The sequence below is a fragment of the Apteryx mantelli genome, chromosome 5 (assembly GCF_036417845.1).
Source record: "Apteryx mantelli isolate bAptMan1 chromosome 5, bAptMan1.hap1, whole genome shotgun sequence".
NCBI classification, from domain to species: Eukaryota; Metazoa; Chordata; class Aves; order Apterygiformes; family Apterygidae; genus Apteryx; species Apteryx mantelli.
Window position 1 is genome coordinate 18,734,507 of NC_089982.1, and position 25,939 is coordinate 18,760,445.

A 25,939-nucleotide genomic window follows, 5' to 3' on the forward strand; every position below is an offset into this window, starting at 1 on the left:
AAGCATAAAGTCGTCTCCTTCCACTACCCACTACTGAACCCAAGCAGAGCCCAACCATTTCTTTCTTACTGCTGGAGCCTGCCTCCTGGTATCAAAACAAACATATAGCATATATTGTGAATGCTGACATGGGCCAGCCTACACACAGAGAACTGAGGCAACATTCTTAGCATACAAGTGTTTTGGCCAAGCCTTGTGCAGGATTTCTTTCAGCAAACTTGCTTTTCTCATTTCACACAGTCTTTTTTGAGTGGCAGAAATTCTGTACATAACCTTAACAGCCACTTTCTCAAGCTGTAGGTTCCTACACTATAACACATCTGCTGAAAAACAAGTGCCATACAGCTCACTAAGGTCAATATTTACCATTGTTATCCCATTTATCCTCCTTTCTAGATACTGGGAGAGGAGGAAGTGGGAGAAAGAGAAACAATTGTTCAGTGATAACTGGAAAATGACTTTTGAATTTCAGTGTAAAGCCTCAGACATGAAAAAAACTACTTGTGCTAGCAAAAGGCACACAGTCTATATCACAGCTATTTGCAGAATTAGCCACATGCTTTGCATGTTTTGTACAAATTGCATGGGCATACTTTGGACATAGGTGTTTGAAAACTCTGCCCACTATTCCAATTAGCTAGATGTAAGCTTTGCAATGTGACTTTTTACATTAAAGAATTAAGCTTCAAAGTAATAACCTTTATTTTGTTTTAAACAGAGCAAATTATTGAAAAAGATGAAGGTCCTTTCTATACCCATCTAGGAGCCGGTCCTAATGTGGCAGCTATTAGAGAAATCATGGAAGAAAGGTAATTAGTGCAAAGGCACAGGGCAGATTAACGTTTATCCTTTTGTGGATGTCAGAATTTTTCCAGCTTTTGCACATAAAGAAATAAACAATTGCAAATCAAGTAATTACTTGTAGGCTTAGCTACTCCAGTGTTGCCAACATTACGCACTGTGCTATTCACCAGAGAGTCACAATATTTGACAGGGCTAATAGTCTGCTGGCTGGCACAGGCTGCGCACTTTGAGACAGATGCCAGCAAACCCAAGCAGGAACAAGTATTCACCAGCCTGCCAAGCAAGACTGCTGGCAATGGCCGTGAAAGCAGGCATGGACCTGGTGTTTCCTCTGGGTAGGGGAATGCCAAGGGAGGAGGAAGATGGAGAGCAAAATACCTCCTCCCCCAATATTAAACATATAGTACATCTCTAAAGAGATAAATCTAACTCAGTCACTTCCAGAGGACTACAAAGTTATTGGATAGGATTTCAACCCAAGAATCGATAAGTAGCTTTCTGACAAAACATCCCCCTTACACAGAGTATTGCATATAAACAGCCTTATCTTGAGTGAGGAGAATTCCCATATCATGTTGCATCCTGTGATATATTTATTACATCAAAGCCAAGCAAACAAATGATTTTGGAATGGCACAGAATGGACACCTAATCTGTGCTATTTAGAAAAATGTCTTAAGTGCAAAACCCACCATCATTTCAAAGGTATTTAAATTAAGAACTCCATCACACGGAAGTGTCTCCTGCACTGTGAATTCTGCATTACTTGTAGCTTTTGGCATGCACAGACACTAGCAGCCAGATTTTTAGAGGTATCCAGGAATTCAGTTCCCCTCTGAACAAACAAGCAAACAAAAATCTCCCCAGTAAGTCATAGACAAACGGGAATTTGATTTGTTAATACCTTAAAAATCTGGACTTCCAGAATTGTGAAGAAGCTCAAGCTAGCTGCAGAACCAAGAGCAAAGAGGCGTCACTGCAGTGCTGCATCTGAGCTAAGTAGCGCTGTTTCTCAGCAGAGTCTGTTGGCCTGCACTCATCACTGCGCGACCATGGACCACAGAGGGCATTTTAAACCCTTCGGATTAACTCTAGGTGGTTAGTCCAAAGGTCCTCTCTCTGCTTTCTTAGCACTTCCTTCCCTGTGACTCCTGTGCAGGGCTTGCCCCAGAAATGATACTTGTTTTCAGCTTTGTGAGTGGCTCAGATGCATGCAAGCTACATAAATCTGCTTCTTCCTGTGCAGGGGGAGCGAACACTGACCCTTCTGAGAAGCTTGCTACAATTTCTTAATTCCAGAGCTCGAATTGACCAATTTATTCTTTCATATTTACAAATAATAAATAAAATAGGAAAGTCATTCATGTCATGCTGTCAATTATTAGAGATGAAACTGTTTGCATTTCTTGACTTTAGAGTGTGATTTTTCATCCTTAATATTGACCTCACTTTTTTTTTTTTTTTTGGCATTTAATTTCATTTTATGTTGGCAGAAGGAAATCCTGAGAGATTATAGGTAACATGCATATATTCAGCCAGGCTCAGCAGAGTATAATAGAAGCTAATTGAACAACAGCTAGTTTACAGTTGCTCATATTGTACAAACTGCGATTCCGTGATTGAAGAACTCCAGAGCTTACTAGTTAATTTTGCATCCCTAAGTGAAGAAAGCATTTAGCTATAAAGATACTCTCAAGTACATGGGTGCAGTTGGTGACATTAGTAACAATTTAAGCACTTTTAAACTAGCTTCCCATGGATGTAGGTTGATTTTTAAGGTATTACCACTGCCAAACCAGAATTTGAATTCCTACTTACAATTGATATTTTAGCTGTATTAGAACAAATTTCTTGCAGAATCTGTGGTGGATGCCTACATTTTACCTTTTCCTTCTCCCAGTCCCTACTTTGCACTCGGTGAATTTTGCTCAGATTGTAAAGCCAGGCAGCTTTGCTCTGAAAGCAAGCGAGACAAACATCAGGCGCAAATTCCTTTGTGATAGGCCAAAAGATTTGAGACAAAGTCCATTTAATTTTCAGTGTTATGTACAACATATTTCTATAGCAGCATACAAACAGTTGTGCTGCAATCCAGATTAGCAAACTGATAGAAAACATTAAGATTTAAAAACGTTTTTATGTGGTTAATTAAAGAAACAAAGGTATACTAACATGCTGGACTAAGTAGGAAAAAGTGACTTAACAGTTGCCTGCAGAACATGTGTAGTACAACTCTATTTTGTTTGTATAATTTCCTGTGACACTGAAATTTCACAATGAGATCACATCTAAGAAGAAGCATTTTTCATTTCCTTTAAAGGACAGAAGTTTAAATACAAATATTAGCTCTTAAATGTGTCACTAAGATTTTAGTGCACAAAAAGAGGGATGAAAGGTCAAAAGTTCTCAAAGCAGCATTAGAAGTCTGTGTTACGTGAGTGAATATTGTGTTGAATGCTATATAGGTAATGGGCAAAGAACAAGACGACTGTGATTTAGTCCACACACTTGGTTATTTTAAGTAATGTAACACCACTGAGAGCAGCAGAATTTGAGAAACGTTGCTGAAGCAGAATTTGCCCAGGCCCTGAAATGCAGCCGAGTCAGCTCCGTAGCCGGAAGCGTACGACTGCAGACACTGAGGTTTGTAATGCAGAGGTTTATAACGCATGGCCCCCGCAGCCCTGGGGCACGCTCGCGCCCTGCAGAGGGTCACCCCAGCTGCAGTGGGAGAACATGCTTGGAAGTGGCCTAACAGGTCTGACACTTCTCTTATCGAGTCAAGATTTGCTTCACTTAGCGTTTGTCACGTATTTCCAACTGGCACATCAGAGGACGTAGAAAGGTGATCCCGTTTGCTCTGGTAATAGCACTGCTTGCATTTTGGGCTAGATTCTGCCTTGAGTGCATGATCACCTTGACTGAAGCGTCACCTTGACTAAGCTTGCCTGCTTTAGCCTCAGCAGGCACACACAAATGACATCATTTGAGGGCATCTTGCGATCCTAATTCAGTATAGGAGTGAGGCAGAAGTAAAGAAATCACAATTTTTAAATGGATGATAAAGTAAAGGAAATAGATACGAAGCAGATCAATCATGATTTAACTGATTCACACCATATCAAGCACAGAGGCACAAGCACAGAAAATTAATAGAGTGGCTACTGCATGCCAGCCATTCCATGACAACTTCATTATTTATGTTGCGGAGTGATAACTTTAAATTTAGCCCAGAAATTAAAGAAAAATATAAAATTTTCCCAGAAATAGAGACACTTCAAGTCCACTTTTCAACATGCCAGCTGTAACAAATTCTCTACAGAAACAGTTAAAAGGTTTGGGAATATTAATACGATATGGACAAATTTTACTCATCTATGATGTATTAAAGACATTTGCCTATTTCAACACATCAATCCACCACCATAATAAAATCAGCAAGATAAATTATATTACATATCCCTCCCTGTTTATAATTAATAGCGTGTATTTTTTAAGATAAGACTCACAAATGTGCTCCATCTTTTAAGTGTTCATGCAGAACCAAAGGAATCTGCTTATTGTACATATTTTTGTCTGTTTAAGATTTGGACAGAAAGGTAAAGCTATAAGGATTGAGAGGGTTGTCTACACTGGGAAAGAAGGCAAAAGTTCCCAAGGATGTCCTATTGCTAAATGGGTAAGTGATGTCCACAAACGTTAATACCAACCTAGCTCAGTAAGATTGTGTACGTAAGCAGATGGCAATGACGTGTCATTGTTTTAGTTGATACTAAGAAACTTAAAACAGCTGAACAGAAAGCCCATAGCCCGCTCCCACCACCGCTCACGCTCCATTTACTTGAGTTGCCTGGAGATCAGCAGGGATGAAGTTTGGCCTAAAGGTATCAAAAGGAGAGAAGGAAAGCATTTTCACTTAGATTTAAGATTCACAACATCAGGCATTCTCCTTCCTGTTTAATTTTAGTTTAGAAATAAGCCCTGCAAGTGCACCACTGATGTTTTTAAAACGCACTCCCAGTTCAAGACAGGCGTTAGTACACCCTCTTAGCAAACACTGTCTTGCTTTGGCACAAACATTACTGAGTAGTTTGGGTGGGTTGGGGAAACACAGGATGAGGAAAAACCGATACATAATTACAGTCTCTACGCGTGCCAGACTGCACCTTCTTTCAGAAATACCCACAGCAGCACAGGCACCGAGAAGCAAGGACACCCTTTTTATTTGAACAATATCTCCTGCTTTGTCGTCATTGCTGTAACATTTGTATGTAGGAAGGGCGGGCAAGGTCACAGAATCGGGAGGCTAATCGCAAGTTTAGCTGCTTAACTTCAGGAAGAAAAGGGAGAGAGCTCCCATGACAAGTTATTTAGCCCCTTCCCCTAGCTCCCTTCCTTGCCCTTCGCGGCGCCTGCCCTCAGTGCAGGTGTCAGCTCTGTGGAGGTATGCATCTCTCAGTAAGCATCTTGTTTCCTCTTGCACCTCATCAAAGTGGGCCAGCTGTATCAGCACGTAGATTCAGGAGACTATTTCTGCTGAATCCGAGCATGGGGGATGCTTCTACCAAGCTAGTTTCCACCACCACGGCTTTCCATGCCATCAGTCAGGATTTGCCTCTCAGAGCCTGTCCTTGCTTCATTAAACAGAAAGGTGGCCCTGGCCCACATCACTAAATGAAAACAACAGTCTGCATTGCCAGATCTAAAGAGGAAGGCAGAAGTAGAGTAACTGCTCTGCCCCACACACAATACTGCTGAGGTTTCCTACTCTCTCACTCTTCACATTAAGAAACACACTGTTTGTGTTGGGGCTCTGGGGGGGTGTGTTGCTGTGCATGCAGGTAGTCCGCAGAAGCAGTCAGGAGGAAAAGCTACTCTGCTTGGTGCGCGAGCGAGCGGGCCACACATGCGAGACAGCGGTGATTGTGATTCTCATCCTGGTCTGGGAGGGGATCCCGACAAGCCTGGCCGACAAGCTGTATTCCGAACTCACTGACACCCTGAGAAAGTACGGCACACTCACGAACCGGCGCTGCGCCCTGAACGAAGAGTAAGTGAAACAAAGGGGACGCTCGGCAAACGTACAGCCGCACCTTCAGCCCTGGGTCTGGCATCTCCACTCACTCTCTTACCGTGAAATGCACATACCTTTCAAGCTATCTATTTCAGACAGCTTGAAAACCCACAAACCTTTTGAGAAAAGCAAAGTAAACATCCTTGAAAATAAGGGAAAACATCTTCCCAGAGTTATGAAGCATCTCAGTATATTTAAAACACAATGTCTCAGCTGGGCCTTGGACAGCAGGTACCTCTGCCTTGTCATAAAAACTAGATGCACTAAATCATACTGGAGGCCTTTGCTAGCATCTACAGAAGCTAGCTTGCATCTAAAGAAATTGCCCTTTATCTTTTTCCCATGTCTTTCTGATGGTGAGGAACGCTTAGGCCAAAACTGACTTAGTAATTACTATGTGTTACTTCCTTTGGCTTCATGGGTACAGTCTTATTTCAGGAATTACTGCCTAATCCCTGCCAGAGAGCTCCCCATGCTCACAGTGCCGTCCGCAGAGACCTTTCAGGTACCAGTAATATCACTACCTAATAAGGCACCACCTACCTAAACACATTCTCTTTTGAGCCAAGCCAGGTTTCTCACAGAAGTATAGGAAACCCTGAGTCCTTGCTTTGCAACTGTGAAGTTATTCATGCCAATAAATTCATCTGTTATAAAACATGCAACTCCCTCTTTCATTTCTTCGTTATTTACTGACGGAAGAAGATCCGAGACTGGTGATTCTCCACAGCACCGGCAGAACGCTGACACCCACTCTGAGCACTACAGGCTGACTCACCCGATGCTAATGGCTGTATTCTCTCTTTCTTTAGACGGACTTGCGCATGTCAAGGGCTGGACCCTGAAACTTGTGGTGCTTCATTTTCCTTCGGTTGCTCCTGGAGCATGTACTACAACGGTTGCAAGTTCGCCAGAAGCAAGATTCCAAGAAAGTTTAAGCTGATGGGGGATGACCCAAAAGAGGTTGGTGCCCATTTTTAAAAAGAAACGAGCCTCATTTGCAATGAAATGTTTTCTGTCACTCTGCAAATAGAGATACACTACAAGAAAGCAGGGGCCAGAGCCCTGCTAGAATTGCATACGTGTAGGGTAATTAAATAACTGCCAGTCAGGACTGATTGATTCCAATCACTGAGCCAGCTGAATTGACTGTCCAAATTCTGACAGCTGGTTAAAGCCCTGAGACTTGAAACCATGTTTGCAGGCTTTCACAATTAGAGGAGAGGGCATGGCCTGAATAATTGTGGTTGTATTAGGCCTGCAATCGGGCATTCCCTAGTGACAGAGCGGAAGGTTTACCTACTGAAGGCATATAAGATTGCAACTGGAAACCTGAGTAGACTTCATGGAGACAAATATGATGAAACTCTGAGATTACAATAGGAATAAGAGGATAGGGAGACTCATTCTACATACAGCCCTGCCCCACAGATAGTTTCCAGACTGGGCTCTGTATTACAGCAAACTGGCAACAGTTTAAAACAAGTCAGAGTAAAACAACATTGATTTTCGCTTGGGCACACGATGTCTTTGAAGTTGTGGTTGCAGTGAGTCCTGGACACCTCCTACTATTCATGTGCCTAGGAGAGTCTAATGGCCTGGTCTGTTTTTAGCATGCAAATGCAAATTTAGTCCCTAAACTGCTGCTTGTGTACTGTTGCATAGGTCCACAGCTTTCAATGTGTTCTGGCACCCTCCCAGCCTTCATAGAAGGGATTTACTTCCCGTGGAAACCAGAACTGGGCAGGGAAAATGGTTCTACCCTCCAGTCTTGTCCTCGCACAAAGTCAGGGGGAGGCAAAAGCACACATCCAGATCGGGGGCTGGTTAACACACAACAGAGGCAACACAAATAGGACCCTTGACAACAAAAACTAGAAGTAACACAAATTGTAACCTACAGGCTGTACAAAAGCTCCAGGTTTTAGCAGCAAACCACAAGTCACAACAAGATATTTTTGACCACTTTATAATGTCATTTTGCATTCCCATGAACTTAAAGTTTTACCAGGAGATACAGAATTGTAATGTACCAAACATGTGCCCCCCCCAAACCCAGAGCTTTTTAACAGCTCTTCACACCTTCACTGACTATATACAAACTTCTAAAAGCAAGTACAACACTCCCTTACGCCTGTTTTTTATGCACTTGAAATGAGGCCCTTGTTTTTAATTTAAGTGAGGTTTTGAATATGGGATTCTCATCCTGAAATGATGGGGAGCAGCTTTGGAGTAGATTATTGGAATACTTTTTTTTTTTTTTTTTAAGAGCCTTTCATTTTGAAAGCTTTTACCTCTCCTTCTTAAAGGAAAAAAGAAAGTGGTCATTCCTACCTCCACATCACTGACTACTAGACATGTCCACAGTTCTTGATTGCTTAAGAACTGGTAACTTTGAAAAGTCTGAAGGATTCCAGTAATTGTAAATTGCTGCATAAAAAGATAATTTAAATGTGTTGAAGTGTTATCATCTCAGTATGGAAAACCCTTAGTCAGATTAACCTGATGGAGCATTCTCATATAATTTCCCTTGAGTTTTCTAAAGAGAAGTATTATTTTCCCAAAACTCCAATAGGGAAAATAATGAGGGTCATCATGCTTGGATCTAAAATATCTCCGTGTCAAAGAATGTGATTCTTTTTAATATAAATCAGACTGAAGTTATGGTATGTTGTGTCCTCTCACAAGGATCACAGTTTTGTGGAGATCAGCACCATTAAAAGAAGATTGACGATAGTTGTTGTCTAAACAGGAATGACAATGATCTAGACCTTTACACAACTATCTATCAATTATAACAGACCCTAACTTGTTAGATCACATGCATACAGTATAGATATGTCATTGAACTTTATTTCATCTGCTAACAGGAAGAAAAACTAGAATCCAATTTGCAGAATCTATCAACCCTGATGGCGCCCACCTACAAGAAGCTCGCACCTGATGCATATAATAACCAGGTATGCTGGGGGAGAAAGGAGCTAGAGCAGTCATGCAAATAACTGGATTTTTACCATGCTTTGTTAATGCTTCATCCTTTGGTCCAACCATTATGTACATTTTGTGCCAGTATTACTTTGACATTGGGCTAAAGCCAAATGGAAACAAAATCCTCAATTTCAGTTTAAATGCCTTCAAAAGTCAAACCAGCAGAGTATTTCTTCAGTCACTGAAGAAAACTAATCTCTGTACTTACCTAAAGACAACAAAGTTCTACTTCACACTTGCGCAGAACTCTTCAGCTCTACAATACAAAGTGTCTGGATTTAGCATGATTCATGAGCCAAACTAGCGAAACAGCCACAAAGATGGTGTGAGATTGCTAACAGTGTCGGCAGGCAGTGTATTATGTTCACGTACTTGAGTCCTGAAACCACAGTTTCGGTTCTGCTCAAGTGGCAAATTAATACAGCTTTCACCAAAGTAGCCATTATAGACATGCTTTTAAAACAAAGCTTCATATTTAATTTAGCTTTCACCAAAGTAGCCATTATAGACATGCTTTTAAAATGAAGCTCATATTTAATTTAGCTTTCACCAAAGTAGCCATTATAGACATGCTTTTAAAACAAAGCTTCATATTTAAATACACACATGCACACCAGTGCCTGCACCAGCATTCTTGCACTAGGGGATAACATGCATATTTTCTGTCAGGCAGTGTTCACAGACATTGACACATTCAAAGCTGTATGAGGTTCCCCAGTTGTGGCTGTCTCTCACCTCCACTCCTTTACCAAACATTTTTCAGATATTTGCATCAAAATTTGATACCATGCCCCTTGCAAATGCTTAACTCGTCTTCTCCCTTGTCTTTGCTGAGGCTCACAATCCTTGCAAACATTCGTAAAGCTTATAGTCTCCAAACTCTATTGGCATCACAGCAAACTATGACATCTTGCTTTCCTGTTGACAAAACTGTGTTTAAACAACCCGTGAAAACACTCACTGCTGTAGCAGTCATCAAAACAAGCCAGATTTTGGACTGTAATAGAAACAGTAAACTGTAATTCAAGACTGTCCATTTTGGTTTTATTTGTGGTGAAATCTGCGCTTTTACTGCATATTTAGTAGCAACTAGGCAGAGTAAGCAGGTTCAGTAGAGACTCACCCGATTTCACTTACTTGATCAGATAATGTTTGGAGACTCATTACGGAGGAAATTGTGGCTATGTGCCCACTGGCTGTGGTTATCTCTCCAAATATCTGAGAGACATTCTGCAAGAGAAGAAAGGAAGAGGAAGAAGAAAAAATGAGGGGGTGGTGAACAATAAAATGCTTCTTTACTTGGGCTGCTTTTCTTTCCCCACAAAATTCTCTAAAGAGCTTTTCTCCACGTAAGACACGGTGCTGCCTGACACTTGTTGATAGTACATGCTTTTACAAGTTTCAGTTTTTACCTCACATAATAAATCATGCATATAGCTTGCCTATTTCAGGAATTTCATGCAAACCTTGTTTTTGTGGGGAAACCCTGATCAAGCTACTGTCAGGGCCAATTCCTCTGGTGGCAGTAAAAAGTTATAAAAAGAAGCAGCCCTAAAGCCAATACCCCTTTGAATCTTGAAAAGAAATGCAAAATTCACAGATTTGTTCTAATCCAAATCCGGATTGCTGCTGGCTCATAATCCAGAATTAGAAAGTCTCTTTTTTTTTTCTTTTTTTTTTTTCCAGTTGGACCCAACAGAACATCTCATATAAAATTTGCACTAATGTATTTTAATCAGACCCTTTAACTCTAAACAAAATTATAATATTTCAAACCATTTTTTTAATTCCAAAGAATTTTACGTTTCACATTTTGTTTTGCTTTTATGTTTAGATTCCAGTGATAATAAATATAGCAATAAGTAAATATTCCAAATTTAAAAAATAAAAATCAGAGAGCAAGCTAGACATCTTATTGCTGAACTTGGATCAAAACTTGGCAAAACCTCTAATTTCACATTGACTTAAAAATGTTCCATTTAGTCGCTTGTTGGTGGTTTTTTACATTCACTAGAAAAGTTCAGGAATTTCAGCAAAGAATTTTATAAATTTGGTTTAATTTTTATTTTCTAAATAAAATAAGAAACCATAGTTTGTGAGGCTTGGTATACTTTTTGTGTAAGGTTTATTGTTTCATTATAAACTTTTTGTAAAATTCCTTAATAGTAAATATATGTATAGAAAATACAGTCTGGGCTAAATTCTCTCTCTTTTTGGTCAGGGGTTAGTGTTGTACTGAAGCTAATGAAATATACTTCTAGTGTGCCAAAATATTACAAATCAAAAAGCAAATTATTGTTTTTTATGAAGTCATTCTGAAGTCAGTTTTCTAAAGTCATTTTCTCTTAATAGCTTGGTATTTTTCCAGTCTACACAAACATATCGCTCTTCCAGTGCCGGACACTGAAACCATGCACTCTATTTGTCATGTAAAAACACAAACTATTGGCAGAGAATCAGAAGTTATATGTAAGAAAAGGTATTATTGGCTAATTTCACAGTCATGACAGTGACAGAAGGTAACAGGGAAGAAAGCAGCAAGGAATGAAGTACGAATAAGAAACTGCTGTAAAATAATTGCTTGATTTTATTGCCTTTAAGATCTCTATGTTACTACCTCCAAGACGCTAGGAGACTTGCATGTTATAAAGACCGAGTATGTAGTGCTAAGTCCATGTAACGGAGAGTATACAGGTAAGTTCCAGTGATGCCTGTGATCTGTTTCCAGATCGAGTATGAACACAGAGCACCGGAGTGTCGCCTGGGTTTAAAAGAAGGTCGCCCATTCTCAGGGGTCACTGCCTGCCTGGATTTTTGCGCTCACGCTCACAGAGACTTGCACAATATGCAGAACGGGAGTACACTGGTAAGTCAGTGATGCATATAGCCTCCTTATTTCAGCTGTAATTTCATATATTTTATTCATTATCTTCAGCCTGTTTAAATTTATAATTACATAATGCAGATTGCTAAAAAAAGAAACATTAAGCAGTAATTGAACTAACTTATTACCCCCTACACAATTGTTCATTCAAATGAGTGAGACTTATGATGGATTAAAGAAAGGTTTAATATAGAACTGGTAAAAGAAAGAAACTGTGGAGACAATGGAAGGAAGGTTCCAGCAGGGCCAAAATGCCCGTTTCAGCATTCCTGGAACAAAATGTTTTATATTTGTCCTCTTGAAATAATTTTTTCTAACTACTTTGGATTTTATCTTCTAATAAAATAGAAATGGAAACAAAACGTTTCTTTCCATAATTTTCTTTTGAAGAGATTTTTGAAAGTTGGGATTTCATTCCTGGCTGGGACGAGCAGAAAGTCTGCAAACCTTGCTATCGTTTTTATTGTTCACCCACTTCACTCTCTTCCATTCCAAACTCGAGTGTTTTATAGCAAAGGGTCTGTAGAAAATATCACAAAAACTGTATGTTTTTCAGTGTACAGTAGATTACTTCTGTTCCCTGCATACTTTCTGTGTGACAATACAGATGGGGTAAACATGGGAAAGAATAATCTTCAGTTTTGAATAATCATTGTAATTTGACATGACTGCCTTGATTCCTGTACACAGTGCAGTTCTTTTTTATGACTAAAGAGACTAGCCACTTTAAGATCAACTAAGTTTATCCTGTTTCCAGGGTCTGACTTTATTGCCAAGTCAACCACCACCAACGAAATATACATTTCTAGCTGAGCTTTCTTCCTAAAATTGATGCAGTAACTTTGCTATAAAATATGCTTGTATTGGCCTCTTTTTCCACTGAGATATTCCCAATACCTGTTTTAACTGGCGCTAACACAATAAGCCTGCTGCATGATGCAATGATAACTTCCTTAAACCTTTATGCAGTGTTCAAGCATTAACATTAAAATGACTTGCTCCTTTGCAAGGTCCTGGAACCTCCAACCATAAGGGGGTGTGAAACACAATGGCAGTATTTTATATTCCCCACCATTTTCAAAAGGTAGCTAGCTAACGTATTATGCTCCAAAAAAACAAAAAATCTTTGCTTGAGTACAAAGTCCCAGTTTCTGCTGTTTTAGCTCCCCAGCCACAGTGCCGTCGACCACAGTTCATTTCACTGTAGGCAATACGTAACCATACTATAGCTTCAGCACAAATACAAGAAACAAATATATATATTTTGTATTTACATGAACACTGTCAACCAGAGCAATGGAAGAAATGAGACTGCAGGCTTGTTGTGGTGTGCATAAATTGCAGAGAAACTTAACGTTTACAAATAACCCACCAGATGCTGACACTGAGAGTGCGAGTGCAAGGTGAAACGCGCAGGCTAGCATTTCAGGACTCTGCTTCTCAGACGGGTTTGAGAGAGTTACACTAACCCGCCCTTTTGACAGGTTTGCACACTAACTAGAGAAGACAATCGTGAAATTGGCCAAACACCAGAAGATGAGCAGCTGCACGTGCTCCCGTTATACAAAGTCTCTGACGTAGATGAGTTCGGAAGTGCTGAAGGCCAGGAGGAGAAGAAGAGGAATGGCAGCATCCAGGTCCTTACCTCCTTTCGCCGGAAAGTAAGGATGTTAGCAGAGCCTGTTAAGACCTGTCGGCAAAGGAAGCTAGAAGCAAAGAAAGCAGCAGCAGAAAAGCTTTCCTCCTTGGAGAATGGATCTAGCAAAGCTGAAAGAGAGAAGGCTGCTGCAGCACGCAACAAGCAAGGCAGTTCAGAGGCAGCAGGTCATGCAAAGCAGCTAGCAGGTAAGCACATGAATGTGATCAGGATCTTTATCAATAGTGGTAAGCTTCCTAGGAATTAGGGTCATTTATAATGAGTCTCGAAAAAAACCATTATTCTCAACACAGGCACATTTTCAAGTAAAAAGCAAGGAGGATTCTTGAATGTAAATGTGGATATTGTACATTTATAAATACTAGAGTGCCAAATTGTGGTCCAGTCTGTAGAAGCAAAAAGAGGATGCTGTAGTGAGAAGTGTTTCACTGTTGGATAGTTAACACCTGTAGAAGTCAGGTGCTTTTGCAAATCCTGCTTGCCATCCAGTGCATTGTTAAGTATCTTTAACTGACTAACAGTGCCAGAAGCCCTGAAGAAAACTGTGTGATGCTGCTTCCAAAAAAGAGTGACCTACACATCACTCATCGGTTGCTGCTGTTACAGAGAACCTCAATATTTGAGGGGATTCAAGCCTAACCTCTTTATCACTATTTATATTTTCTGCTTCAAGACCAAAAGCAAAGCAGGTTCTTCCTCAGTGGAGTAAAAGTTTACAAATCCACTTAATCCCCGGCAGTTTTCATCAACAGATCTTATAGTCCTGGGCAGAGGAGCTCATCATGACTATTTTATTGTTACAGAAACTTTGTCAGAGAGGAATAATGTGATTTATCTAAGGCCACCCAGAAGATCACCAAAATACCCACGAATGGAAGTCAGGCTTTCTGTGACCCAGTCTAGGGTTCTAACCATTAAACTATGCCGTTTCACTTTAATGAATGATATTTTTTCTCTTTTCTATGTTTTCAGTTATTCTCAGTTGTTACTGAACTGTTATCTCCATCAGTGAATGACACTTGGTTTTTACATACAGCTAGGGACACTTTTTTGAGACAGATCTATTAATATGGATGTTCAAGAGTTATTTATTTCTTCTTGGTGAAAGACAGTTACCTTATACATGGCTATTTGGGTGCCCTTTGATGCTCCATTTCATGGGCTACTTAAATGACAATTCAACTCTTTGGATTATGTGCATGTGACTGAGCAGATTGCACAGCCCTCTTTTCCTCACGGCCACTAGCATCTGATCTCACTGGATGCATGCCATAAAGGAAGAGTAGCTTTAGTATTTATTCAACTTCTGAAAGGATGGTATTTGAGATACTAGAAAGGGAACCTCTGTTAACATATCATATGATATACTTTTCTTAGAAATTTCATAGATGCTTATCATGAAAACTCTCTATAATAGAAAGCATGCATGTTTAAAAAAAAGGAGAAAAAAAAAAAGAAAAGCTTGTTTATTTCTTTTTACATCTACAGATCTTTTACGCCTTTCAGGACCGGCCACACAACAGCAGCAGCATCCACAGCGCACTCTCCCTAACAACCCTCAGTCAAATCCTGTTAACTCTTACTCGGGTTCAGGTTCTGCAAATCTTTATGCGAGGTTGCCTAATCCAGCCAATGCTTACCCAAGCTCTTCCTACACTTCAGATCCTTACGGAGGGTCCAGTCCCATGAACCTCTATACAACTTCATCACAGCCTGCAGGGTCTTATTTGAATTCTTCCAGTCCCATGAACCCTTATTCAGGATCACTAAGTCAAAATAACCAATATCCACCCTACCAATGCAATGGAAACGTACCTATGGACAACTGCCCCTCTTACTTGGGCTCCTACTCTTCCCAGCATCAGCACATGGACTTGTATAGGTGTCAGAGCCAAGATCCTATGTCTAAACTAAGTCTACCACCCATTCAAACATTATACCAGCATAGGTTTGGGAATAACCAGAGTTTTGGTCCCAAGTACTTGAATTATGGAAACCAAAATATGCAGGTAGACTCCTTCAGTAACTGCACCATTAGACCAAATGTACACCACGTAGGGTCTTTTTCCTCTTACTCCACCCATGAGGCTGATGGCCATTTTATGGAGGTTGCCTCAAGGTTAAAATCTAATCTGAGTAATCCAAGCATGGACTATGCCTCCATGAGTAAAAACAGTGAACATCACCACGTGCAGCCCTCTCCACATTTAGCACATGACTACCATTCTGCTCCAAGTATATTTAGTGGTGCTCCTAATTCGCTGCATCTCCAAAATAAGGATAGCGAAATGATTTCACACACAGCTAATGGTCTGTCTAACATGCTTCCAGGTCAAAACCATGATAGGACTACTCCCCAAGGTTGTTTAGATAAAACTGATGTGTTGAATCCAGAAAAAGCAGAGGATCCTGATGAAGTCTGGTCAGATAGTGAGCAGAGCTTTCTGGATCCAGAAATTGGAGGAGTGGCAGTTGCTCCATCTCATGGGTCAATTCTCATAGAGTGTGCAAAACGTGAGCTCCATGCAACAACCCCCCTAAAAAACCCCAACAGGAACCATCCCACCAGAATATCCCTTGTCTTTTACCAGCACAAGAGCATGAATGAGCCAAAACACGGTCTGGCTCTGTGGGAGGCGAAGATGGCTGAGAAGGCAAGAGAGAAAGAAGAGGAATGTGAAAAGTACGGTCCAGACTACGTGCCTCAGAAATCTTACGGCAAAAAAGCAAAGCGAGAGCCTGCCGAACCTCACGAACCCTCAGAACCAACGTACGTGCGCTTCATCAAGTCTCTCGCGCAACGGACACTGTCGGTCACCACAGACTCCACAGTAACTACATCTCCATATGCCTTTACACGGGTTACAGGGCCTTACAACAGATATATCTAACATCACACCTTTGTCGGTTACCTCATCTGAAAAAACAACGTGGCAGTAGGGTAGTTCTTGTTTAGGTTTGGGGGAAGATAAGGGTGGGGAAGGAAACAGTGTTTTCATAAAACTCATCAGTGGGAAAAGCCTCAACACACCAGCAAAAAGAGGTAATCTTACTAGCGCACTTATTTTCCACTGATTTTTTAAGTGGTCACAGATGGCATGTAGGAAACAAGACCAAAGCATCCTATGCAAAAACAAAAACAAAACAAAAAAGTGTTTCACAATTTACATTTGAAAACACTGGCTCCATTACTGAAAGAGATAATCTGCAAATGGAATTTTTTTTCTTACAGTTTTGCACATCTGTGACCACTTTTAATGTCATCAAGTTTGCATAGTCATGGAACAGGAGCAAAAAAAAAAACCCTAAAAAATAATACTGTAGTATTACAACCGCAGGAATCTTAAAATAACATCTGGTGCTGAATCTATGATGTACTGAAATACTGGAATTATGGCTTTTTAACATGCAGTTTTTACTGTAATCTTAATAGTCTCTTGATTTTATTTAACAAAGTAGATACGTATAAAACATAATGAATAGACAGCAAAACACTGAATTTGTTTGGATATTCTAAAACATGGTGCTATCTAAGAGAATGGTGTCTTTATTTTAACAGTTGAACAGTTAATGCCTTTATAACAGTTAAAATGTCAATGATGTACTCAAATGTTCTTCAACAACAGGGAGGACCTTTTCATTCATGTATGTATTGAATTTACCTGATGTTAAAATAAGCTTACTTTTTAACATATGGGAATTACAAAGACCTCTGGATTTTGCTCATCCAGTCAAGTCCTAGAAAAGGACAATAAAATATATAGAGAGATATTTTTTTTTAAATAGTGTTTCAAAAGCACTTTGTCTACCTAAGCTTGGCAACTTGAACAATGCTAAGGTACTAAGACATTAAAAAAAAAAAAAAAGAGTTTACTTTGATTTTAAAATGCAAAGATAATTTTTTTAAAAGAAGAAAGCTTTTAAATACTTTTGTTTTAGCCGTGCATCTGCTAGTGGGCTACATATCCATTTTTAATACAGTCAGTTACAGTAAAAATGGGGCTTACTGGATACAAGGGAATACTTTAGTACACAAAACACATGTTTTTCTGGTGCTCATCTCACAAGCTATACTGTAAACTGTTTTCTACAATTATTATGACAAGTTCATTGCTCAAATGTGTACAGTTTTAAGGAAAGAATTTTATATTAACCACAGGTAATAATTAGCAGCATGCGACAGATTACAACTAGTTAGCTTGGGCTTCTGCTGTTTTTAAAGATCTGTATGCTCTTCAAATATTGAATGGCAGATTGCTTTTGTGTTGATAATTATGTACATTGTGGTGTAAGTCATTTCTTGGTGCAAGTGTCCTCTTTTCCAGGAAGATTGAGCAGACTGATGCCTACACAAGATGAATGAAACAGGGTTAGTTCTGTGTGATTCCGTTGATTAAATAGAAAAAAAAAATAGGCAGCTGGCTTGCTGTGGTGGTTTTAAATCATTAATTTCTATTAAAAAAAAAAGCAGGAGAGTTGTATAGTAAATTAAATTGTAAACAAAACTTTTTTTAACGCAATGCTTTAGTATTTTAGTACTGTAAAAATATTAAATCTATATATATTTGGGTTTTGAGCTGAATTCACATCATGGTGCTACTCAGCCTGCTACAAATATATCATAATGTGAGCTAAAAATACATTAAAAGGTTTGAGTGATGTTCCTACTTGTCATATACCTCAACACTAGTTTGGCAATAGGATATTGAACTGAGTGTGAAAGTTTATATATTGTATACCATCTTTTCCCCCCCAATAGCCTTTGAAAAAAAAAAACAAAAAAAAAAACAAAACAAAAAAACTCTCTCAATACTTGACATTTTAGCAAGTATAACTTGAACTTCAACTTTTTTTTTTTTTGGTTCTAAAAATTCAGGGATATTTCAGCTCATGTTCTCCTATGCCAACGTGTCACCTGTGTGTATGTAAAGCTGTTGTAGGTTAAATATATTATTCTTGGGTTTTCTGTTTTGTTTTTTTTTTTTCAGGGATTTAATGCTTTTCTTTTGAATCCCTCCTCTAATTTTTCTTGTACATGTATTGATGTAACTAAAACTAATTTTGTAAATTCGTTAGCTCTTTTTATTGTAATGAAAGTGTTTAAGAGATTTAGAATGTTTTGCCTGTTTCAAATGAATAAACAAGAAGAAAGTAGAATGCACTGAGCTGATTAAAGGGAAAAATGTAAGGCAGGGGTTTGGCAAGTGACTGTTTGCTAGAGTTTTTCAAGTCACTCTCTAAACAAGGCTTCTTGGATACTGTAATGAATAAAATAAAATATAGAAAGGTACAGTCTGTACAAGGGCTTCCCTAAACATGCAAACCTCCATGTCCCAGATATATCTTGTGCAATATACTGTAAGATTAAGTTTGGTTGAAAGAAATTTTATCTAACAATCACAACCTAACTCAAGTGAATCAAAGGAGGCCTTTGGGTTTAATGGTCAAATATTTATTATGGCAATTTTGTTTTTTAATTCTCAGTCTGTGACTTTACCCACTGCATTGAAACAAAAGTTTCACCTTTTTTAAATTTTAATGATGGCTATATATCAGATTAATTAAATCATTATAAATCTTCATCTTCTGGTGATTTTTTTTTAATCCTATATTATTCATGTAATCCATAGTAGATGTTTGGTTAATATGCCGTGCGCCGTCATTTGCCAAACTGCTGGCAGCAAGAGCAGGAAGCTTAGTTGGCAGATCAGTTATGTATTGTAAATACCTGAATTGTAATATCTGGTGTACAGAACCCTGCCTCAGTTGGACCGAATGACAAAGCAGACAGAATTGCTTGTATAGGATTATCAGGTTGACTATAGCCATACTTGAAGATGCTTCTGAGTGGTGTCAACTTTACTTGAATGAATTTTTCATCTTGATTGACGCACAGTGGTATAAAGTTCACTCCTAAAGCTAGTGGTTAACTTGTGTAGGAAACTTTAGCAGTTTGACACTAAGGTAATGAACTTCTGTGTGCATTTTCTATGCTTATGTTCTACTTTTTTTTTTCTTTTTTTTTTTTTTAAAGTTTCATTCATTTTCATGAAATGTTGGTATGTCTATAAAAAAATCTGAGGATGGTTATAAATACTGTAAGTATTGTAATGTAATGCAGGTTATTTGAAAGCTGTTTATTATTATATCATTCCTGATAACGCTGAGATGTGGGTGTTTTTAATAAAATTTATATTTATTTAATGCACTCTAAGTCTGTCTTGCAGAAACTTGTCTTTCACAGTCATTTCTATCAGTTTCAAACAACAGTGCCTGGGTACTAGAACGGGCCCCCGCTACCAAGCGCAGGTCAGGAGCCCAGAGGGACTGCACAAAGGTACATGATTACAGAGGGCTGATGAAACCGCTAGCCTGGAGAAATTAAATCTAATAACCTGTTATGAAAAAATAGAGGAAGCTGCTTATGTTAGCGGCTCAGAAACTGAACACATCAGCTGCCATATCAGGATAATCCCTTTCTCAGCTTTAGGAGCTGAGCTTTAGGACAGAAGCAGGCCCAAACATTTCAACACAGCAACTGTCCACACACATGCAACTGCTGTAGCCCACCTCCATCCTCTGTGGCACAAGAGATTAAAGTCTCTAATGATGTAATTCATAAAATAAAGATTAAAAAAAAAAAAAAAAAGGAGTTCTAGACATCAAGATTTTTCTTAGTTCTGTTTTGACTCTTGCCTTTGAAGGGTTCAGACACCAGCTATCTATCTAGCCCTGGTCATCGTGGAATAAAGTCTATGGTTAAAGTGAAGGGGGGAGGCATTTTTACAGAGGAAGAGGGTCTGGAGCACCCTTGCTGGCTTCCTGCTGGTGTTTGTGAAAACAGATGAATATAGCATATTCACCCACTGCAATTTCCTCGCTGCTTGAGTAACAGCCTCAAATACATACCAGTCAGAGGGGAGAGACAGGACAAGTGGAGTCTCTGCGTTGTTTGTTTTAGGTATTTATCACTACCTGTTTATGCATTTGTCAGTTTATTTCAAATTCCTTCAAATGGTGGGATGCTCCAACAGAGAGCATAAAAAACCCACCTATAATCTCACGTATACCTAACCTACAATCTCGTGTATAATCTTAATCACACAATCAAAAAAAAAAAGCAGAAGTGATAAGTGTCTAAATTAATAGCATGATGTATATCCTTGCACTTGCAGGCACCAGAGAAAGGCTTGTTTTTATGGTGCCTTCTTTTAATTTCAAGGGATATCAGGACTGAATCCTGAAACGCTCTGTCCTGTGGGAAGAGACAGAAATTGCTCTCTCCATGGTTGCAAAATGTTGCTGCGACAATTGCCACTTCAAAGCTTTCCAAGCTTGCTTTAAGTCCCCGTGTTAGTCGTCAACCCCAGTTACCCCATCCGTCGGTTCTGCACACCTGGGGAAAGCCTCCCTGCTCTGCACATCGGTAGGGCTGAGCGTCTTGGGGAATCGGTGGTTTAAAAGTCAAACCCCTGTAATGTTCAGGCTGGCTCTCAGCGTATTCCCAGGCAGGGGATGCCTCGAGGCAAGCTAAGGCGCTGCCGGAGCGCACTGCGGCTCCTTGCCCCACGCGGGTGCACTTCCACACCTCGGCCAGCTGGAAGCAGCAGGCACTCCAGCTCTCAAAGGTTTGGCACCCCTCGAGCCTTCCCGGGGAAAAGTCTTGCCATCAATGACCATTCCCACAGCCTTCTTTCCACATAAGCCACTCGCTCATCAGCGATAGATAGACCCCACTTGGGGGTCTCTGCCAACACGGGCACAAGGCGTAACCTCCCCTTGGCAGCCGGCGACGGGCCCCTGCCAAACCCCCAACCACCACCCGGCTGCGCTCCCCCGCGAGCAGGCGCCTTCCGCAACGCGTGGAGCAGCCCAGACACCGCTTTCACCATCGCTGCCCAAACCATGGTGGCGAGCCCCAAGAAGGGGCTTAGACCTGGAGCCTCCAGCCAAGAACCCACCTCCCGAAGCTGGCTCCTGCCTCACCTTTTCTTTTCACCCATTCGTCTCTTTCACCATTTTTTGCCTCGATTCCTCAGACACACAGAACACGATATGGCTTTTTCTTAAATGGGAACGACCGAAATAGCTATGATGGCAAGCCAAGCCAGCATGAACAAATCCCAGGCAAAATTAAGAGCAACAAATGTGATTTTGCTGAAAGATACGGAAAGGTATCCAGCATGGCAAAGCAGGGGAAAAAGGGGAAAACCTCAAACAAAAGGACCTATTTTGGAGAGGTAAAACATCTAACAAAATTGGTATGGATTAGGAAGTGGTAGAGCTGTGCTTTCCCTGCATACATGTTCTCTCCATTACTTTAAAACACAAATTAGGTAATATTAAAAAAAAAAAAAACTTTTCAGTAAAAGTCAAAACAGAGAAACAAAACCGTGGATTTAAATGGGAACTCTGTGGTTTAGACCTAGCTGCAAAGCAGAGCTAATGGGCATACAGCATTTAAGAAATACTCTCCTTGGGCTCTCCTCAGAGTGCACAGCAACGTGCCTGTCCACACCACTGCAAGGCAGCGGTCTCGCTCGCTGCTACACTGGTGCCACAAGCATCCCACCGGGCTCACGAAAACTCGCTGCACATCCAGCAGCACGAAGATTAAAATTGGTAGATATCACCCTCCGAGCAGTCAGCTAATACTCTGTTACTTAACTGACATAGTAACAATTTTTTTCTGCAAAATATGCATCTGTCACATTCCCGCTACAGGCAGCTATGTTTACCTAACACGGACGCGACTGATAATTGAGCCATTCGGCAAGTGACAGTTGTGTCTTGGAGGACTGACAATTTCACATCCCTCCCCACATCCGCCATGCGCTGCAGTGACAGCTCTCTCCTCCCTCGCTCTGTGCCAGACGCTTCGCTTCCTAACCAAGTTTACGTATTAAGCGGGTCTCTCAACTCTGACCTGTAAATGATTCCCTAAGTTAGTTTAATTAGGGCAAATATTGTACTAAGGGGCGACTCTTCCAGAGCTCGCAAATAATTCGGACAGCTTCGAGTTTTACCTGCCTCAGCTCTGACCAGCAAAGGGAGGAACTGGGTTTGTATGAAGTTAGCACAAAAAGTACTGCTGAGCTTTTAAAAATAATTTCTTTCTGGTTGCGGGACGGGGGCCTCACACTAGCGTAAGCGTGAGCCCAAGGAGTCCCCAGGCCGTCAGGAGGGGAATCGCACACTTCCTACCGCGCGGTGTAAATGCATACGCAAGTCCTTTGAGATTAAAGATTACCTTAGCTGCAAAGGGCCACCATCTGCTCCAGTTTGCAAGCCTGCCCTGTTCTTCAAGTGTAGGAAGGCAGCCTGTGGTACCACTCTTTCCTCTAGAGCATTTTTCCATTAGGTCAGTGGTTTGAGTGCTCATGACGTTGATATTCAGGTCCTCCCTACTGGAACCGATTCAGAGCATCGGCGTAAAAGGCTCAAGATATTCAGGGGACACACAGACACATCACTGCCCTCCTTCTTCTAAAGCTCTTCCACTTCACCTAAAATGCTTCAAGTCATTACACCAAGGGGTGGGGGAGGAGGAACCTGCTGTTTCACTTCATTTTAAAATGGTTTTAATCCTCACTGTAAAAATGGAATCACTCTGGATTCATAACCCCAGCAGAAACAAGGCACTTGCTGCTGGAGGAGGCCATGAGAGTGTGCAGTCCTTCCTTTACCATCTTGCAGAGCTAATTAAGGTTAACCTGTTTCACCTGCTCAGGATTTGCTCCAACTAGCACATGAACCACTTTGTCCTCGTAGGATTTTACACCAGGAGAACTACCACAGGGAGAGTGTATTCCTTCCAGCGTGGTGGAAGCAGAGCTGTAGGCTCCTACCGCAGGGCAGCAAAGCCAGCCCAGCGCCCGGCAGCAACAGCCCGGGACTGTGTCTCAGCTTTCTCTTAGCTTCCCCCACATTAGCAAGTGCAACCTCATTGCATTTCCAGGCGTAATCATCTTCCTCTTATTTTTCTGCTCCTGTTGTGATTATTTGAAAAATGACAGCACCATTATCTTCTCGTACATAAGCCTCCATACAGACCACTTTGGTAAAGAGATTTAACTGGAGGGGATGGCTTAAAGTGCAGCCTGCTCTGAAAAGGGACGGGCAAAGTGGCATCCTGGGGCTCCCGGGCTGCACTTCAGTGACGGCTGTAGCTGACATGCCGGATTTGGCGGGGGGTGGTGTTTCCGCATCCAGCCCTCCCCAAGCAGCTGTGCCGCGCAGTCCGAGGACGAGCCCTTTCCCACCTGTGCAGCCCCGGCTCTGTTGACATTTGCAGAGGCAGAAAGCCGGGCACTGGCAGCGATCCACGGCTCATTAATGGGAGCAAATGGCTTGCTATAAACAGAGGAAGGGCTGGGGCTAGGTGGCAGATGTCAGGCAAAGGGAAAACATCTATTAGCTGTTCCCTCCACCGCCACCCCCAGCACATTTGTTTTGCACGAGACCCCTTCGGTTCAGGCCCCGGTTAAAGCATTCAGGCTCCTTACTGGCTCTGCATTTGAACCTCTGCGGGGCCAGCACAGTCTTCTAGGGCTAAAGGACCCAGTGCCAGGAGAGACCATATAAGGGAGAAGTTTAAAACCTCAAGGCTTGCCTGCTCATCAGGCATTTATATAGTCTTGTAATCAGTAACCCTGGCAAATCTCCCCTCCACACGTCTTTCTGCTGTTAACGCTTTCCATACCAGAAGAAAGCAGGCATTTTGTCAGAGGGCCGTGGCTTCTGAGCATTTGCTCTCCTGGCTTGTTTAAGAGCGAAATGAGTGCCCTTTACACCAAGCCCCTCCGATGTCTCTGGCACAGCATACAAAAACCAGCCTATTTCCACCTCGACAGAGGCAGCTGCTGCTGCTGCACACAAGGCGTGGGGCAGACACGCCTCAGCTCCGCTGCTCTGGGGCAGCTGGTGGCCACTACCCGTCCCCCTGCGTGCTCTGGCCCCCTGAGCTCTTCCCATCCCAAACCCCCGCACCCAACCTGACCGAGCCGCCACAGCAGACAGCAGTGCTAAAATGGCCAGACACAAGCTCCAGATGTGCAAGGCGACAGGACAACAGCGAGCCTCCCTCTCAGGGCTGCCTGAAGGAGACCTGGCAAGTTTTTAAGTACCCGACAAACTTTTACTTGCGCTCTCCCCGTGCATTTCTGGCAAGGCGCTGCAGAGCTATTTGAACGCAGCCCGCGCAGCACACAGATAGCCGGGGGCAGCTGACATCTGACCAGGCGAGAACAGGAGCAGCTGTTTTCTTCCCGAGAAAGAAGTTTGTCGCCAGCTGACGGTCACCAGCTACACGCAGCTCACAGCTCTCTCCGGAGGTGCATCCCTGCGGGGCAGTTTAGGGACTACTGCTCTCAGAAAAACACCGCTCTCTTTCAGGGGCGGTTATGCATTGTACCTTGAGCTGATCAAAAACAGACCAAGAGAGCTGCCGTCTATTTGATGTCCGCCGGCTTGCCCCTGGTGCACGGGCTGAGCAGGCAGCAGACACCGTTTGATCCGAGGAGGGGCCTGCTGCCAGCGAGCCGCCCCAAACAGCTCTGGGTAAAGAGCAAACAACACTCCTGCTTGTTCAGTTAACTCAGACCAATCAATTACAGTTAAAAAGAGGAGATTATGTGTCACACACGACCTCTCGCCACATGATCCGTCGCCTACCAAGCATGCAAACATTTTCCCCAGACGCAGCCAGCTTGCTTTTAGGAAGCACGGTGAACATTTTTAAACTACAGCCAGAGAAGATTCAAGTCTTCAGGACAGGAGAGCAAGTCCCAGACGCTCCCCTCCTTGGGGAATGAGGTTGCTCCTGCCGATTGATTCAATCTCATGGCCACGAGAAGTCCAACCTAAGCTATAATACTGTATTTGCTGGGCCAGAAAGAGCTCTGCCTGAGGGGAAGCGTGACTTCGTAGTGTGGGACTGGAGAGCTCTGCTGCCTCTTCTCAGTCCTGCTTACGGATGTGACCTCAATGCTAAGCAGCACGTTAGAAGACAGTGCTCAGAGATGGCACTTGACCCCAGGCGTCGTCTTTAGAGACAAGCTTCCTCCCCACCAGGCTTTCTCCTTCTCTAGTTATGCTTTAAAACCAGCCAAAACTGAGGTACCTGATGCTTGCCAGGAGCTCAGCTCTCCTAAGCAACGAATACTTTGACCAGAACTTGGGTAGAGGAAACCTCATTTTGGGTCAGGTCACGTTTCACTGTGAGCTGTATGCAGAACCCTCATCTTGAGCAGTCCTGGGCAAGCATGCAAGCAAAATCTGCTTGTTCATAGAGGTCAGAGAGATGCATCATCTCCAGGGCTAGGTAGGAGCTGAACAGGGAGGATTAGGGCTGCAGTTATGGATTTTGGCATTTAAATTCTGCTTAGGCCCTGATTTAGGTACCTATTTCCCTTCTTTCTAGGGGGTTCTAGGTCACAGCTCCCTCGCAAAAGAGTCTGGCAAACTAGTACTTCCCAAACCATACAAGATTGTTGTTGCAATAAATACATTAAAAATGTAAGTATTCAGATAC

The 25,939-nt window shown here is 41.7% G+C and overlaps 1 protein-coding gene across 3 annotated transcripts in view; it reads left to right on the top strand.

The window, feature by feature from the left end:
* The window catches only part of TET2 (tet methylcytosine dioxygenase 2), a 78,433-nt gene extending 58,822 nt beyond the window's left edge, over positions 1-19,611 (top strand). For 2 of the 3 annotated variants that reach the window (XM_067297577.1, XM_067297578.1), the window contains exons 3-10: positions 719-809; positions 4,390-4,483; positions 5,646-5,854; positions 6,691-6,841; positions 8,749-8,838; positions 11,595-11,732; positions 13,235-13,595; positions 14,896-19,611. In XM_067297577.1, coding sequence (XP_067153678.1) covers positions 719-809; positions 4,390-4,483; positions 5,646-5,854; positions 6,691-6,841; positions 8,749-8,838; positions 11,595-11,732; positions 13,235-13,595; positions 14,896-16,298 — 2,537 coding nt within the window. In that variant the 3' untranslated portion in view covers positions 16,299-19,611. The remainder of the gene's footprint in view (positions 1-718; positions 810-4,389; positions 4,484-5,645; positions 5,855-6,690; positions 6,842-8,748; positions 8,839-11,594; positions 11,733-13,234; positions 13,596-14,895) is intronic. The other variant, XM_067297579.1, reaches the window with a different exon arrangement.
* Positions 19,612-25,939: the final 6,328 nt, after the last annotated feature.